Below are 17172 nucleotides of genomic sequence, written 5' to 3' on the forward strand. Positions count from 1 at the left end.
TAAGTGACTTGTCCAGGGTCACACAGCTAGTAACTGTCTGAGGCTGGATTTGAACTCAGGTCCTCCTGACTCCAGGCACAGTTCTCTATCCACTGACATAAGATGCCTGAATTTAGGTAAGGCAATAAAGAAAAGTTTCTCCTGATAAACTTGTAGGCAAAATAAAGAGATTTTGCTTAAGTTTTACAAAGTAGATTCAGAGCTGGTTGACTGCACCAGAAGAGTTTTGATTCATGGATCAGTGTCTCCTCCCACAACCACCCTAGGCCTCTGTTTTTGCCACCACCTTGGTGTTTTCTGTTACTTGGTTGAAAGCATAGAGGCACGCTCATTGAATTTATGACTGACATAAAACTAGGAGAGAATGAATCTATTGGATGATAAAACTAGGGTCCCCCCAAATCTCAACTGGCTCAATCAGTGGGATGAAGCTAGCAAGATCATAGAATCATAGAGGTAGAGATAGACAGTACTTTGGGGACCATTTCCTCTCATTTTACAGATGAAGAAATTGAGGTCCCAAAGAAGTGAAATAATTTGCCCAGTGTCACATGATAAGTGCGTGAGGTGGGATTTGAACCCAGGTTTTCTGACTCTAAAACCAGAGTTTTTTTCCATTGCATCACGGTTAGAAATAAATATAAAGTGTTGCACTTGGGCTAAAAATAGTGAACTGTGCAAGTATGAGAGGGGGGAGAAAGTTCATGTGGAAAAGGCCAAAGTGGATTTGTTTTAACTATTTTCAGGGAATGTACTTTGTGAAGGGGATTGTTTGGGCATGTGTTGGAAAGTATCTGTTGTGCCAAAACAAAACATCAATTAAAAAAAAATAAAACAAAGCATTCAGGTCTTTGTGGCTCACAAACTCAATAGGAATCAGCAGACAAATCAAAAACAAATCACTCATTCAGTCTTAGGCCCCGTTAAGAAAACGGCGGTGTCCAGAGCAAGGGTGTTGCATGTCCTGCTGTGCCTGGTCACTGCACATCTGGATGACTACCTGCGGTCCCAGCTGCCACATTTTAGAAGGGACATGGTCAAGCTGGAGAGAGTCCAAAAGGAGGTGACCAGCCTGCCAAGCTCAAGGAACCTTGAGCTGAAGGGCCCTCCAAAAGATAGATAGATTGAAAGAATGGAGGAAATGGAGAGGATAAGACTTGGAGGGAGGAGAGGAGGGGAGGCAGGATGTATCAGCTTCAGATTATTGGAAGGTCTGTGAGAAAGAGAACAAATTTACCTTGTTTGGCCTAAGAATTGCAAAACTAGCACTAATGGGGGAAGGCTCAAGGAGGCAAGGGGAAACCTTCCCAACAATTGGAGCAGCCTGAAAAAAGAACGGGTTACCGAGAGTGTGACCCGTGTCTCTCCTTGTGTGACTTTGGGCAAGATAATTCCAATTATTCCCTTCTCTGGGCTCCAGGCTCCTCATGCAAACTAGAAGGGCCCAAGGGCCCTTAGGTTATAAATACTATGATCCATGGATGGCAATTGCAGAGAAGACTCATGATTCAGTAGGGCATGAACCAGATGACCTCTTAAGTCATGGAGTCATAACTTTAAAAGCTAGAAGACACATTAGAGATCATTTCATCAGAGCCCTCATTTTACAGATGAGGAAACTGGAGCCTGAAGAGGTAAGCAATTTGCCCAAGAAGACAACACAGAGGGCCAGGATTTGGCCTGAGATCAGGTAGCCAGAGATTTAGGTCCAGAAGGTACCTTAGAGGTCATGATGTCCAACCCCTTCAATTCTGTAAATAAGAAAAATGGAGCCTAGAAAGCTTAAGTGATTTACCCCAAAAGATATAAGTAACAAATGGCAGACCCAGATTTGAATGCAGATCCTCTGATAGTGTTTTTCCCCCATTATTCCAATCCCATCCAACTCGAAGACCTTATACCTTGGCCATTACTTCCTGTTTATCTCCTTGCTTTGGATTAGCCCACATCTCAGGAACAGAATTCCCAGGGTATAAAGTCCTCTCCCTAATACTTACTCCCACTCCCCTGTCACTACCACTGACCTCCACACCCCCTCCCCCTCAATGGGAAAGGGCAGCCCTGAGATCTAGGCTGAAGTGAATGTAAACCATAAGCTCAGTAAGTATAGAAAAATGTGATCATTTTTAGGTAGCTAGGAAGAAAATGGTTATACTACAGTCTTTATCACAGGATACTAGAAGTCATGGGTCTGTGCTCTGTCTTAGCACCAACAAAAATCAATAGGATACATGTCTTAGGGCTTTGATTCCTTATATCAAATATAGTCCACCCATTTAGAGGAACCAGTCTGTGCTCCAACCGCTTTCCTCTCATCCTTCCTCTCCTCCTATCTCTCCGTCCTTCTCCCCTACCCTGTCACATGCACACACATGCATACACATACATACACACATACACAGAGACACTTCCCAGATGACCTCCCACCACGACCAGTGAGTGCTATGGGCTATCTTATCTGGCATTCCATGGTCCCCAAGAGAGAAAACAGGGGCCCAAGCCTCCTGCCCTCTCCAAGGAGGGGCACATGAAAATAGCACAGGATGCACGGCCGCATTGGGGTTGCTGTCTTTTCTTTTCCAAACAGGTATTTTTGATAAGGCTTGCTCCCCAGGTCTTCATTTCTGCAGCACCCTCCCCACGGTTCTCCAGAACTTCTTGCTGAAAGTGGTAGTAGATTCAGCAGCAAGCTGAAGTGGACCTCACATCCAGGACACTCCCAAGGTTTGGCCACAGGGTTAGAAGAGCCAAGAAGGCCTCAACTAGATGGAACCTGGACACCCAAGGAACCACCTTTGAAACTCTGGAGTACATGAAGAAGTCTGCAGGTTGAGGGAAGCGTGGAGGGGTTGCAGGATGGCAGACCAGCAGTCCAGTTCATCTGGTCGCTGTGGTCCGAAGCGGCTGACTTCCCCATCACTGCTGGCTCTGCCCATTCTGCTGTCTCCTCCGCTGCACAGCCTCCCCGAGGGCCTGGAGGAGCTGCTCTCGATTGTTGCAGATGTTATACCGGGTGAGGCTGAGCAGTTTGTCCACATCCTCCTCGCTGTACGTCACCTTCGTGTAATGATAAGGGGAGCCAGAAGAGGTCAAGTTCACTTCCCCTGCTGCCAGTTCCTCAGGCTTCCGCTGAACGCCTGCAGGGAAGGGACCACCATCATTAGAATGGGAGAGGAACATTGCAAAGGAAGAGGTCACAAGAAGGGGAAATGGGGAAATTGTGTATGGAAGACCACTTGGGAAAAGGATGGAAAAGGAAGAAATACCAAGGGCCAGGAGAAGACAAGAGGAAGGGACCAAAAGGGCAGGTGTTGGGGCAGTGGGCAGGTGCAAGCAAGGATGAAAGATTCAGAGAAGGTGCAGGATGGTCTCACCAGGAGCTGAGTGATGCTGAAAGGAGTCATTGACCAAGGGGAAATGGAGTACAACAGGGGCAGCTGGAGACTCAGGGTCAGAGAATCTGTGGCATTCCCGAGGCAACTCCTTCTCCTCTGGACTCAGGGTGATGGGGGGGAATGGGATCCCTTGCTGCTGGCAGTACCGGCCCACCAATTCCAGCTGCTATAATTGTAAAATGAGCCCAAAGTCAGGTACGGTACGTGACTGACAAAACCCTGGCAAGGCCAGGGCTGGGTTAGTGAGAAATGTGTTGTGACGAGCGTCATGTGCTAAATACAAACTCACATAAAACCAAAAACCAGACGGAGGACATCAGGCTAAACCAGCCAGTTTTAAAAAGTAAAAAGAGTCTTACATTTTATTTGGGGATATTTTGGAATTGACCACCCCACAGGTAGAAACTCTGTGAGTCTAAGTTGACTCAGACTATCAGAGGTAGAAGAGACCTTTGTTGTTCAGTTTTCAGTCACATCTGACTCTCCATGACCCCATCTGGGGTTTTCTTGGTAAAGATACTGGAGTGGCTTGCCATTTCCTTTTCCAGCTCACTCTGCAGATGAGGAAACTGAGGCCAACAAAGTTAAGTGCCTTACCCAAGGTCACACAGTTAGTAAGTATCTGAGGCCAGATCTATACTCAGGAAGATGAGTTTTTCAGACTCCATCCACTGCACTGCCCTGCAGCCCAGAAGGGATCTTTGGGACCAATTTGTCTAATGTAATCATTTTACAAATGAGTGGACTGAGGACCAGAGAGGCAGTGACTTGTCCAAAATCACACAATGAGTAAGCAGCACAGCCAGACTTTGAACACAGATCCCCTGACTTGTTCTTTCCTCTACACCACAATGGGAATCACCAAATTATGAGCATCTTCCTAATACTGATGCTGGGATGTTGAAAACTATAAAGAGGCCTGGAGGATATAGCCAGTCAATCAATCAACATTTATGAAGCACCTACTATGTTCCAGGTACCTGTGCTAAGTCCTGGACATACTAAGAAAGAGTCTCAAGGATCTCACGGTCTAATGGGGGAAACAACAGGCAAACAACTATGTACAAGCAAGCTGTATCCAGGATGACTTGGAGATGACTATCAGAGGGAAGGCATTAAAATGAAGGGGGATGGGAAAGGCTTCCTGTAGGTGGGATTTTAGCTGGGACTGAGGGACACCAGGAGGCAGAGTTGAGGAGGGAGAGAGTCCCAATGTTACCAGCAGTCTAGGTCCATGCCAGGGACCTTGACTGCTAGAGGGGCCAGGATTGTTGTTGTTTCTCCTTCATTCTTGAAGAAGAATCAGGAAGAGGATTCATACACGTGTCATACGATGTCATACAAGTGAATTGGATTTAAGTGAGGCAGGGCTGTGCAAGGTCACAAGCCTCACTGTCTTCTCCAGAGCCATCTGAGTCCAGAGGCCAGATATACATCAGGATGACTGGAGATGGCCCCTGATGTAGTGGGGAAACTTGGCCTTTTTAAGCTGAGGACTTTCCCAGGTCTCAGTTTGTCTGAGGCAATGCCCATTCAGTAATTAAATGCTAAGTGAGAAGAAATGAGGCAAAGAATGATCTTTTTTACCTAGTCCAAAAAAAAAAAAATCAACCTAGGAGGGGAAGATCCTGAGAGGGTTTCTGGCCAAAGCAGAAACAATTGCTATTTACACTCACTCTGAGCCGTTGGAGCCCAAGCAATAACCACATGCGGCTTGGGCTGGGATCCACTGTTGGCCAATCAATGAGAGCCAGAGTGATTTGGGTTTAACGCATGGTCCTTAAGGAAGAAATCTAGCCCGTAAAGCCCAAGATATCTTTCGAGATTTCAGCGATCAAAATTTATCATCCTTTGGGTAGAGCACCAGGCAGGTAAGGGTATGATTCCCTGTATACAGAGAGAAGGAGGAAGGAGGAAGAAGGGAGGGAATGCACTGCCCTACTGGAACTGGCCAGTTGGATTCCCAGTGGGAGCCAGGAAGTCTTCAAAGTAAATACCAAGAAATTACCAGAACATTCTCTCCTCTCCCCATGAGAATTAGACTAGTCTTTTTTTTTTTAATATGTTTTTGTTCAAACTAGTGATTGTATCTGCATAGGGAACGCCCTTCATTGATGCATATCGGCAGCTCTTAGGTAACTAATAGTCTTATGAGCTGCCTGGGGCACTGAGGCATTAAAGTGACTTGATGGTGATCACACCAGCCAGCAGGTCTCACAGGTAACACTAGAACCCGAATCTTTCTAGTTCCCACACTGGCCCCTCCATCCACACCGACTCTGTAGACAGAGAGTAAAGGAATGAAATGTACTCCCACGAGTTTTTATGTGGCCTGAGTGAGGTCCAGCTACAGCCATCGCCAAAGACAACCTCAGCCAAGTCGTGGAGGATGGGTAAAGGGTGCCCCCTCTGATCCCGCCAGCTGATCTTGGTTAGCCCCAGGAGGCACAGCAAGGTACAGCTGTGGCTAATTGCCAGTGAGTGGTACAGTGACTAGAGGTCTGGACTTGGACTCTGGCAGACCTGAGTTCAAATTCTACTTCAGATGCTGAAATAGCTGTGGGACCCTGGACAAATCACTTTCAGCCTCAGTTTCCTCATCTGTAAAAAAGGATAATAATAGCACCTACCTCACAGGGTAACTGTGAAGATGCTTTGCAAACCTTAAAGCTCTATGTAAATGCCAGACATTATTATTATTGTTGTTATGAGGTTCCCAGGCCTTGTCTCCTAGACCTTTTCTCCTTAGGAGTCCATTTGTCCCATCAGTCCATCCCACTGATGGTGATGAGGTGTGGCTCTTTCGTTTCTAACCTGAAAGCCCCCCTGGAGGTTGTAGTCTAATGACAAGATAAGGTCCACTTGGCGGGTGGGCAGTAGCAGAGGAGGGCAGCTGGTATTGATGAAGTAGCCGACGTCCAGCAGGCAGAGGTATGGCTCCATAGGCGTCAGCTGGTAAGGATGCCCATCCAGCTTGGTGCCTGGGGTAAAGAGCAGAGCCAGCTTACAGCCAGGTTTCAAGCACCAAAACCCACCCCCTTCACAGGGATTGTCTATCACAAGAGGAATGAGAGCATCTCCATGAATACTCCAAGAGAAAGTATCTCTTGGAGGATCCTAGATGAAGAGTTGGAAAGGACCCTAAAAGTCACTGAGTCTAACCCCTCCCCCCTTATTTTACAGATTAGGAAACTGAGGCTAAAAAGGTTAAGTGACTTTATCAGATGCAGGATCTGAACCCAGATCTTCCTGACTCCAGGACCAGCATCCTATCCACTATACCACACTGCCTCTCAAGAGATGGCTCAGAATGAATCAGTTAGTCAACACACATTTATTATGGGCCTACTATGTGCCAGGCCCTGTGCTGAACACTAGGGAAACAGCTGTTTTAAATGACACAGTCCTTCCCTGAAGCTCCTCCATCCCAGGGCAGGTCTTACAAAGAGCAGCCACCACACAGATCAGGGCTCAGACCAAGAATTGGGGGTAGATCAGGCAGCAGGTAAGGAGAGTGAGACAGACGGGGCAGCTACATGGCTAGAGTGGAAGAGAAGGGTCTTAAAGGGAATAGAAAACTCAGCCTGATCTGAGAAGAGACAGCAGGGAAGCTGAGACCTTTCCAGGCAGAGAAATGGGGGTGCTTGAAGTAGTCCCTGTGGAAATGCAGCCCATGCAGAAAGTTGTGAGAGGCCTCCGCCATGGGGCGCCGGGTTAAAAGGTCTGTAAAGAATTTGGCAATTTTGCTTGTGGTGGAGGGTGGCTCTTCCATCTTCAGAGAGGGGGTTTTCTCCTTGTCTGCACATTGGAAGGAGAGGGAGGTCCTCAGGAAATGGAGACTCTCAGGGTCTTCATGTCCTATGCTAGGAGCTCGCTTCTCTCCCCCCAACCCCAACCCCAAGAAGAAAGGGGTATGGGAAGAACCAGGACCAGGACAGGGTTTGGAGAGAGTGGCCATTCCTAAGACCCATGGGTCTTCTTTTCACAGGGGCCTAGATAAGCTGTATCTCACTTCTATCTAAGTGCCGACCCAAAGAATGCAGAACTTACCCAAGGTGACTTGATCCTGAGCCCAGCGATCCCAGAAGTGGTCAGGCTCTGAGGACCAGTATAGGCTGTCTTGAAGATTAGCTGCATAAAGGTTGCTCCAGATGCCTGTGTAGGAAGGAAGGAAGGATGGAAGGAAGGAAGGAAGAAAAGGAGGGAGGGAGGAAGGAAGGTGGAAAAGGAGGGAGGGAGGAAAGAAGAAGGAAGGAAAAGAGTAAAGAAGGAAGGAAGAGGGAGGGAAGAAGAGAAGAAGGAAGGGAGGAAGGGAGGGAGGAAAAAAGATCTGCATTTATTAAGCATGGTACTAAGCACTATGGATATAATAGAAAATAGAAAAGCAAAGGCAGTCCCTCTCAAGAGGCACAAATTTTAAAGTAGGAGGCAATACATTAAAGAGGTTTCAACTGCAGGTCAGCTGGAAAGCCCCATGGTCCTTAGGGAGCAGCAACAAGGCAGAGGGTAATGCCATCTCTTTAATGCCATTTCCATTAATAAAACCCTAAGTAAGAGAACCATAGGAGGCACTGCAGACACCACAGACAAAATTCGACCCTTTCCGCCTGCCTGAAGCCCAGGGAGCCCCCAGGGACGAGGAGGAGCTCGGGACCTGGTCCTGACAAAGAAGGGCCAATGACCTCCCCTGTTCCAGCCCCATTCTCCCCTGTACACCCCCTCAATCTTCCTGATTCCCCGGGACTACCTTTGTTGCCCCTCACCTTCCAAGAAGCAGATCCGGGACTCAGGCAATCGCTTCATCAGTCGCCCCATGAAGAACTGGGAGCCGAAGAGCTCAGCAGGGACAAAGGCGCCGTATTTGGGAAAGCCAACCTCATATGGGGAGAACTCCACCCATTCTGTGGGAAAGGCAACATCTTTACTTACCCAGTGGTGAGAGGTTAAGGACTGCCTGAGTGAGAATTGTAGTCTTGTTGGTGAGGGATGAGAGCAGGGAGCCATAGGACCTCTCCCACAGAAAAGACAGGCCCTGCTCCAGGGCCAAGCCACTCAGTCACGGGGCTGGCACTTAAGCCTGGAGTACAAAACTGTCAGTAGCAAATGGGTGGCAGAGGGTAGACTTGGAGAGAAAGTCTTTTTCTTTCTTTCCTTTGGACCTCTCCACCCTACCCCCCGTCTGACAGACCCTGCTGTCTCGCTTCCACCTACCTCCGAACTCAAAGGTACTCAGGCTCTTCGCCTTGGTGTTGAGGGCACAGTAGATGGGCAGTGGGTTCTGGCCATGCTCCAGGGCCTCCTGCTGGTCTGACAGCTTGTAGTCGTGGGGCTGGACGGAAAGATTACTGGGGTCTGAATTCCATGTCCTTCTAATTACCCAGAGTACTTATCATCTTTCTCACCTCTCCATCCCATAAATCCCTATCCCCCTGGTGACTAAGGGTTTGGCTCATTCTCCACGGTACCCTTCCCCACCCTGAGCCATGGGCAACCCTCGTTGCCCCATCCCCCTTCCCACCTCATCATGTAGCAAAGCCTCGTTAAGCAGGGACCATAGGTCAGTAAAGCAGGCAGGATAGCCCTGCTGGGCCCTCTCCTTTAATTCCTGCCGATACTTCTGTAGCCGGGAAGGGGCCAGTATGCTCAGTTTGCTCTTGGTCACTCGCGCCCTCACTGCTGCCGTAGGCCCTGCCAAGTCCTTCTGTGACCAGTCTGGATCCTCATATAGATTGGCCATGGCCCTGTGAAAAGATAGAGGCACGGGGGAAGTGGGAGGGTGTCATCTCAGGACTACATACAAACCTCATGCCCACCGGAGAAAACAAATAACTGGACCCTTCCCTGGCTAATTCCTCCTCCAAGGAAAAAGAATGGTAGAGCGTAGACACTTGGAGGGCAGGAATTGCTTCGTTTTGGTCTTTGGATCCTCTGCACCTACCATAGTATCTAGGACTTGGTAGGTATTGAATAATACTCATTGTTGAATGAATGAATGAATAAAAAACATTTATTAAGCTCTCAAATTTTTGTTGATAATAATATCTAGTGAAAGGAAGGAAGGAAGGAAAGAAGGAAAGCAAGAAAAAGAAGAAAAGAAAGAAAAGAACAGAGGCAGTTGGGTGGTGAAATGGATAGAGCACTAGGCCTGGAGTCAAGAGGCCCTGAGCTCAAATTTGACCTCAGACACTTACTAGTTGTGTGATCCCTGGGCAAGTCACTTAAGCTCTGTCTGTCTCAGTTTCCTCAACTGTAAAATAGGAATAATAATAGCACCTACCTCCCAGGGTTGGTGTCAGGATCAAATAAGATATTTTGTAAAGCACTTTACACAGTGCCTGGCACATAGTAGGCACTTAATAAACATTTGTTTCCTTTCTTCTTTTCTATTACTCTGTGCCAGACTTGTGTTAAACACTGAGGATACAAATATAAGAATGCCAGTACCTGCCCTCAAGAAGCTTACATTTGAATGAATGAAGCAAACTTTCCTGGCTAGAAAACCCCGTACCTCCCCTTTTAACCAGATCTAGCAGAGGACTAGAGGTATTAGAACAATCTTGTAGGGTCAAAGAGATCTGAGAATTTCCCAAAGGTGATGTGCTTTCTCATGAGGTAGCAAACTCCCTGCAACATCCTCTCCCTATAATGTGCATGTTCTCAGTTCCCCCAGCCTGGGCAGGAAGCTATATTCCTGGAGGGTGTTGAGGTAAACCAGAAAGATAAAGCCCACAGGTCTTGCCTTGCCCAACCCTGCCCCAACCCTCCCAGGTGCCACCCAGGCTAATTCCACCCAGCCCAACCCTTTGGCTCACCATGTGGAACCGGAGGCTCCTGTGATGTAGGAGACACAATCCAAAAGCCCCAGCTCCTTCAGGCCTGAGAGCTGCCCGTACAAGGAAGTCATTGCCCGGATCCCGCCGCCTGTGGCCATGATGGCCACCACTGGAATCTGAGAATGGAAGTAGGCCTAGTGAGGCCTCTGAGGAGCAGATTCTGAATTATCCCCAGGGCAGCAGACAAAAGGCTGAGCACTGGGCACAGAGTCCAGCCGCTCAAAGAGCCCTGCATTTCACTATGGAGCTAGGGTTGATGGGACGAGAACTGGAAAGAACCTCAGAAGTTATCTAGTCCTATCCCCTCTTTTTCCAGATAAGGAAACTAAGGCCTGGGGAGGTAACACATCTTGCTTAGAGTATCCAAGGTAGTAATCAGAGGTGAGATTTGAACTCAGATCCTCTGACTCCTTAGCCAATGATTTTCCACACAAGTTCCAATACAACCCTCCAGGTTCCCATCTGATTTGGTCCTTCCAGGAGAGAACTGGGAGGATGCTGAGGTCAGCAGGAACTCCAAAGGGTTTAGACCAGCCACAAAACTTCCCTATTCCTAAGAACTCCACAAAGACCAGACCACGATGATGTCCTCCTTTACCTCCTCTCACCCTTGCCCCACTTAAAGGGGGTAGTCTTCTACAGTCTAGAATCCCCAGAGTCACCTGCTGGTCCACTCTCAGCCTTTGTGTGAAAGGTAAGAGCTGGAACTGGTTTTATCCCCCTTAGGAGATGACCCAGAATTAGTCCAAATTTCCAGGGACAACTCCCTATGGAAAAAGATCTGCACCCTCAGGTGGCTCTGGGATTCATTTCTAAAATGGATTGTCCTCAAAGCAGTAGAACAACTACTTAGCTGCTCTACCAGGAATTCCAAAATGGAATCTTATAGAGAGGCGTCAGATAAGACAGAGGGATATAAAACTGGGAGTTGAAATTGGCAGGAAAGCTATGTATACTGCGGCTTCCCATTGGGAGTGGGGGGGAAACCTATGATTTCATCATTGTAGGGAATCCCAGTGTGGGAATTTCCTCTGCTGAGGGATGAGCTACCAGACAGGGCCCCCCCTATCCCTTCCTTTCATCTACTTCTGGGTCTCCTACACCCCAGCTGGGTGAGTGGGAAAAGTGGCATGTCTGCTCATACTACACAGATGAGCTGGGAATAAGATGTAAGCTTCAGGAAAATGGAGCACTATCTGGCCTTGCTAGACACGTTGCCTTCTTGCCACTGCGCCTAGACCTTACCATCTGTCCTGCTGCGGTGTCCTCACATCCCCAGGGCACTAACATCTGACCTGCTGATGGATCTATTAGCATCTGCCCAGTTCCATCGAACTCAGAGCCTCTTGCTAAACTCTGTTGTATGTGTCATCTTCCCCAATTACAGTGTGAACACCTTTCCCGCAGGGGAGCAGGGTCAGTCTCACATTTTCCTATTTGTAAACCTAGTGGCTATAGGAAATGCTTAACAAATGCTTTTTCATTCATTCATTCATTCATTCATTCATTCATTCATTCATTCATTCATTCATTCACGTAGATCAGCTGCTAGACTTTAGAGAGCTGCCTGGGACAGTGAGAAGGTAGTGACCTGCTCAAAGTCACACAGCTAGTGTAAGTCAGAGGAAGGACTTGAACCTGGGTCTTGACTCCAAGACTGGCCCTCTCCTCATTAGGCCATCCTGCCTCTCTCCCAAATCACAACCTCTGAAAAATCTCTCAGGTGCCTAAGACAAAGCCGTGTGCTCATCAGGCACTTGACAAGGAGGGGTGGGGATAGGACGAGTCAGACAGAGAGCTGGGAAGCAGGCCCAACTGGCAAGGATGCACCTAATTTGGCTGCAGCTCTCCCCCTGCAGTTCACTGGCCTCGAGTGCAGGGAGGATGTGGGCTTGGTCAGGTTCTAACATTCAGCCCTGGTGCATCAGCCCTGGCTCACATGGCCAGGTAGGGCCCCACCCCCACCTCCATGCAGGCCCAGCCCTCAAACCTCATCCTCCTGCAGCTCATCCTTTAATTGCAGGACTTGTTTCAGGGCTTTGGCCACCACCTGCTTCCTCTTCCTCAGGAATATCTGCTCCTCTTCACACAGCCCAAAGTCCAGGCGCACTGCCAGCTTCTCAGGGCTACAACAGGCAGGGATTGGAAGGCAGCATGTCAGTCCAAGTGGGCAGTGTCAGTGGGGGCTCTCTAAGTCCCTTCCTCAGGCAACCTCACACACCTTTGAGAGAAGCAAACTGATACCCCCCACCCCCGGACCTACTCTATTTTCTGACTCCCTTCTTCCTTCCTCACCTCCCCTGCTGGAGACTGTAAAGTCATCTCTGTAGATACAGACCCACACTCCATAACAAACGGCACCTTGCAGGGCTGGGAAAACACTGCCCCTTCTCCCTCCTAACTCTCCCCACCAAGGCTGACTTCAGCATCCTCAGTCATAAACATACAAGGAGGTAACTCACCCCTTTCGCCCTCCCTTCTGACCCTATTGTGCGCTGAACCAAGAAAAGAGAGAAGGGCCAAATATTTCTCTTTAAATCTGGGGTCCCCTACCTCTCTGAGGTACCTCAGAGGTACCATCTGAAATGCTCGTGAGTTGTAAAGAGTCAGATGTGGCGATGACTATTGGTCAATAACCAAGGATATCAGCTTAAGGATCAGACAGTTGAGCTCAGGAACCTGGGCTTTCAATAAATGTGATGTGGGATTTTTTGGACCGTGCCTCTTTGTGCTTGCTGACTGCAGGTGTCTAGATAGCAGAAGGCGGGCCTTCCTAACTGAACTCTGTGCACAGTAAAGGACCTGGTGGCTGGGAGGTCCTCAGTATATGCTAAATGATGGAGGGAAGAAACCAGGAGGCTGTTTCCTCCCTCCTCTGTGCCTCAGTGTCTTCCATCTGTGCATGCTTCAGATACCCTAATAGGAATTTAGGCTCTATCCTGGACCTTCCTCTACACCTACTCATCCGTCTTCTTTGCATCCCTCTTCCAACTCCTGCTAGAACTCAGAGAAATAGAAGACAAGAAACTTTAACTACCACAGGCCGGTTAGAGTCCTTCCACATCCTGTGGACAGAACGATTCATACTCTTCAATAGCTCTGAGAGCTGGCTAGACACTAATTTGGGCTGCGGCAGCCTGCCCCATCCAACCACGCTCCTCCCACCTTAATGACTCTCTATTGCCCAAGGATTCCTCTCTTCCTCCCCAAGCTCTGCTTCCCTTTATCTCCATTTCCTCTTGCCACAGGCAATCAACCACTCACTCTTTCTTGGTTTTCAGCTGCATCATCAATGCAGGTTCCTGAAAAAAATACTCACATCACATACTGTAGATCAAACCCAAGCTCCACCCTTCCCATCCCTGCCTCCCTTTTTCTGGCAGCCCTGAAACGCAGTCACAGAGCCTTATGCCCTGACTTCCCCAAACCCCAGCACACCACCTTCAGGGATGGCCATGGCCTGGGGGCTGAAGATCAGGCTGTTTAGAGGACCTTCCTCCAACAAAACGAGGGCCCTAGAGATCTACTTTAAGAGTACTGTCTGGTGGAAAAGAAAGAACACATAAAGACAGCCAGAAAACAAAGTAGGTGCCCATAAACTGAGAATGGCTGAACAGACTGGTATAATGAACTCAACAGAATTATGGTGCCACGAAACATGGGAAGGCTTGAATGAACTGATTCGGGGTGAAGAAAGCAGAGGCAGGAGAACAAGACACACATTAAGTAGGATAACAACACTAAAAACAAGCTGAGCTCAGATTATAGGAAAAGAACCGTCTTAGGGCAGAGCTGATAAAATGCTCTTCCCTGGGAAGGAGGGGGCCACAAATGGGAAGGGAGAAAGGATGGGTATGGAATGTTGCATACACTGTCAGATGTGGTGGCTTTGTTGATCTGTTTTGCTTAACTGTTTCTCTTAGTTACAAGAGAGAGTTCAGTGGAGGCAGGTAGAGGGGAAGCGGGAAATGCAGAGAGATGTATCAGGGCAAAACCATGGAGTAAAAAGCCAAAGGCATAATTAAAACTTTACAAAGCAAAAAATAAAGGTGGCTAGACCTTCCGGGGCCCGAGCAGATTGTCTTTTGTCACTCACAAGTGACAAAACAGTACTGGGGCTCCTACCTCTGTTGTGGGTAAGGAGACCCTCACCATGTGACCATAAGGTAGGGACTTCAGCGGCACCTTCAGCACCTCCTGAGAAGCTCCCTGAGGGAAGTAAAGATGAACTACATGAAGGGACAAACTATCACCTCAACCCCGACTCACTCAACCTCATTCCAGCCTAATGGGGGATGGGATGGGAACACAGTAGAAACATGAGCAGGAAGGATCAGGGGAGTCATAGAGCCACCAAGAACGGATGATCCTCTCATTCTCTATGATGGAGGGGGAAGCAGGCTAGAGAAGAGGAAGAAAGAACTGGTAGGAGGACTGGGGTGGAGACAGGTCATCTTACGGAGAGATGTCTACAGGTACTGCAGCCCCCCACCTCCTCTGCAGCCTTAGCTATGGAAAACCTCCAAAGGAACATTCCCACCACCAAAGTCCTTTGTACCATAAAATGGTTCAGCATCAGAAGCCCTCGTGGTTTCACCAGCGGAAATGACACTAAAGACTATTACCGTCTCCTTTGCTGCTCTGCCTGAGGAGCACTGGGCCTTTCCAGCTGTTTACTTGAGGCTGAAACCTCCTGTAGATGTCATCTAACTCCCCTTTTAGATTGTGTGCTTTTTAACAGCAGGGACACTCTTGATTTTTTATTTATACCCCTGATGCTTAACATAGTGCTCTGCACATAGTAAGCTCTTAATAGATATTTATACATAAATACACACACACACACACACACACACACACACACACACATTCCTGTCCTCCTGGGAGGCTGAGAACATTACCTGGAGCTTAACACTTAGCTCTGACTCCCAGCAAGTTGGAGAGTGGAAGTGGATGGGGCTGGTGCCTGGGGTGACAGTCTGGCTGCCTTCATAGGACCCCAACACTAGGGCTTCGACTCCACCGTTTGACTCTGGAACACGGAAAACACAAGGAAGACTGGGGGGATGGGTGAGATGATTTCAATCCTCCCTCTCCCTAATGGCAGGGGCTCAGGGGGTGCCCTGGGAAAGCCCTGTTCACAATGGTCTTGGTCAGCCTGCTGCCAACAGAGCCAAGAATGAAGGGCTATCCACCAGAATGAAGATGAGGCCTTTGCAGTGGATGGGTGACCACATTCCCCAGCCCCAGCCCCTCTGTTCTCAACGGAGAAGGGGAGATACAGGCTACAACAATCTGGATGACTCTGGGAGCCAGAGGCTGCAAGCCTGACTCTTCCTAGGATCAGAGATTTAGAGTTGAAAGAGACCTTAAAGGTCACAAATGGATTCTATGATTAGAATCCAATCTCCCCATTTTTCAAGTGAGGAAACTGAGGTCCAGAGAGATTAAGTGATTTGCATTATGTGGCAGAGTCAGGATTTGAACCCAGGTTTCTTTCCATGGCACCATGCAATCTGGGTTCCCTCCTAGAGATGCTGACTCACAAGGGTTGAGAGTAAGGGTTAATGGAAGCAGGGGCTGTATCCCTAGGGTAAATAAAGGAGGCTTACCTGAGTTATCTTGTATGTTCCCCATATTTTCTAGCTGAACATCCAAAGTGGAAAGCTCTCGGGCCTGAGTTAGAAATAGAATAGCTCAGATATGAATTCCTAATCCTTACATGCTTCATTCTCAACCAGCCCATTCCCATTCCTGATCCCTATTACTGTGCTATCCTTGCCCATAGGTAACTAGGTAACCAGGTCCTGGATGGATGTAGGTTTTGAGCCAAGACCAGGGAGGGTAGCAGGGGCTTTGAACCATCTGTGACATCCCTGGACCCAGCATATGTGAATACCTGTGGCTTTGGGACTACATCTTCTCCTTCTGTTCTTCCTTTTAGTAAGCCAAAAACTAAATGCCAAACTAGGAGGCCTGGTGCACCTCTCTATCCTAACCCATCCCATCTCATCCCATCTTATCCCATCTCATCCTATCCCATCCCCTCTCGTCCCTTCCCACACCACAAATAGGGACTTGGACCTATGATTTCAATGATAGAGGGATGTCCTAGATGAGAAGCCTCATTCTACCAATGGAAGTTGGCATCTTCTCTGCAACTTATAGTCTTAGAGACTTAGAGACAACTTGGGGAGTTGTCTGGAGCATTGAAAAGTTAAGTAACTTGCCCAGGGTCACAGAATCAGCGTGTGTCAGAGGCAGGATTCAAGCCCGGGTCTCCCTGGCCCCAAGGCCAGCTCTGCTTCCACTATGTTATGCTGCCTCTGGGTCCTCTCTCAGAGGCGACCTTGGGCAAGGGGTGGTGGGGAGGAGGTGACAGGGAGGAGGAAGGGAAAAGAGTCCTTAGGGGTCTCAACTCAATGTACTTGGACAGACAGACTTACCACAAGGACACCATTGGTGATGAGCTGTTCAGGGCATGCTGGCCTGAAAGGAATAAAAGATCTGATTTCTAAACCTGGCTTTCAATGCAGCACCCTGGCCAAGTCACTTAATTCCCTCTTAAATCTCTAAGATCTCTTCCAGCTCCAATTTCTATGATTTAAGAAATAGCCCCATAAGGGTTCCCCTACTGAGACTCCATGCTCTCATTCCCAACAATCAATGTCCCCTCTCCATAGAAAAATCTCATATAGTGTATGTCAGCTCTGGGGGGGGGGGCTCTATCTAGTGACAGAACTAGTCAGCTAGGTATCCCACAGGGCCTTCCCAGGAAGTCCCAGCAGGTCAGTGGCTCCAGACAGCCCCAGACTCACAGACTTTGTAGCCGAAACTCCACCTCCAGCTCTTCCTTGCCCTTGGGAGAGAAAAAAGTCAGTTGGGAAAGGGTAGGGGGTGTGTGTGTGTGTGTGTGTGTGTGTGTGTGTGTGTGTGTGTGTGTG

The 17172-nt window shown here is 48.4% G+C and overlaps 1 protein-coding gene across 2 annotated transcripts in view; it reads right to left on the minus strand.

Moving 5' to 3' along the window:
- Nucleotides 1-830: 830 nt before the first annotated feature.
- Nucleotides 831-17172, minus strand: part of PLA2G4B (phospholipase A2 group IVB) — a 21580-nt gene continuing 5238 nt past the window's right edge. Inside the window, exons 5-20 of one of the 2 annotated variants that reach the window (XM_027869907.1) lie at nucleotides 17047-17087; nucleotides 16675-16717; nucleotides 15841-15904; nucleotides 15130-15260; nucleotides 14354-14437; nucleotides 13493-13530; nucleotides 12219-12354; nucleotides 10208-10344; nucleotides 8914-9136; nucleotides 8607-8724; nucleotides 8159-8296; nucleotides 7446-7550; nucleotides 7014-7193; nucleotides 6210-6376; nucleotides 3375-3561; nucleotides 831-3137 (exon numbers count right to left, since the gene is read on the minus strand). In XM_027869907.1, coding sequence (XP_027725708.1) covers nucleotides 2917-3137; nucleotides 3375-3561; nucleotides 6210-6376; nucleotides 7014-7193; nucleotides 7446-7550; nucleotides 8159-8296; nucleotides 8607-8724; nucleotides 8914-9136; nucleotides 10208-10344; nucleotides 12219-12354; nucleotides 13493-13530; nucleotides 14354-14437; nucleotides 15130-15260; nucleotides 15841-15904; nucleotides 16675-16717; nucleotides 17047-17087 — 2013 coding nt within the window. In that variant the 3' untranslated portion in view covers nucleotides 831-2916. The remainder of the gene's footprint in view (nucleotides 3138-3374; nucleotides 3562-6209; nucleotides 6377-7013; nucleotides 7194-7445; nucleotides 7551-8158; nucleotides 8297-8606; nucleotides 8725-8913; nucleotides 9137-10207; nucleotides 10345-12218; nucleotides 12355-13492; nucleotides 13531-14353; nucleotides 14438-15129; nucleotides 15261-15840; nucleotides 15905-16674; nucleotides 16718-17046; nucleotides 17088-17172) is intronic. The other variant, XM_027869908.1, reaches the window with a different exon arrangement.

The sequence above is a fragment of the Vombatus ursinus genome, unplaced genomic scaffold (genome assembly GCF_900497805.2).
Source record: "Vombatus ursinus unplaced genomic scaffold, bare-nosed wombat genome assembly UNPS02014794.1, whole genome shotgun sequence".
Lineage (NCBI taxonomy): Eukaryota > Metazoa > Chordata > Mammalia > Diprotodontia > Vombatidae > Vombatus > Vombatus ursinus.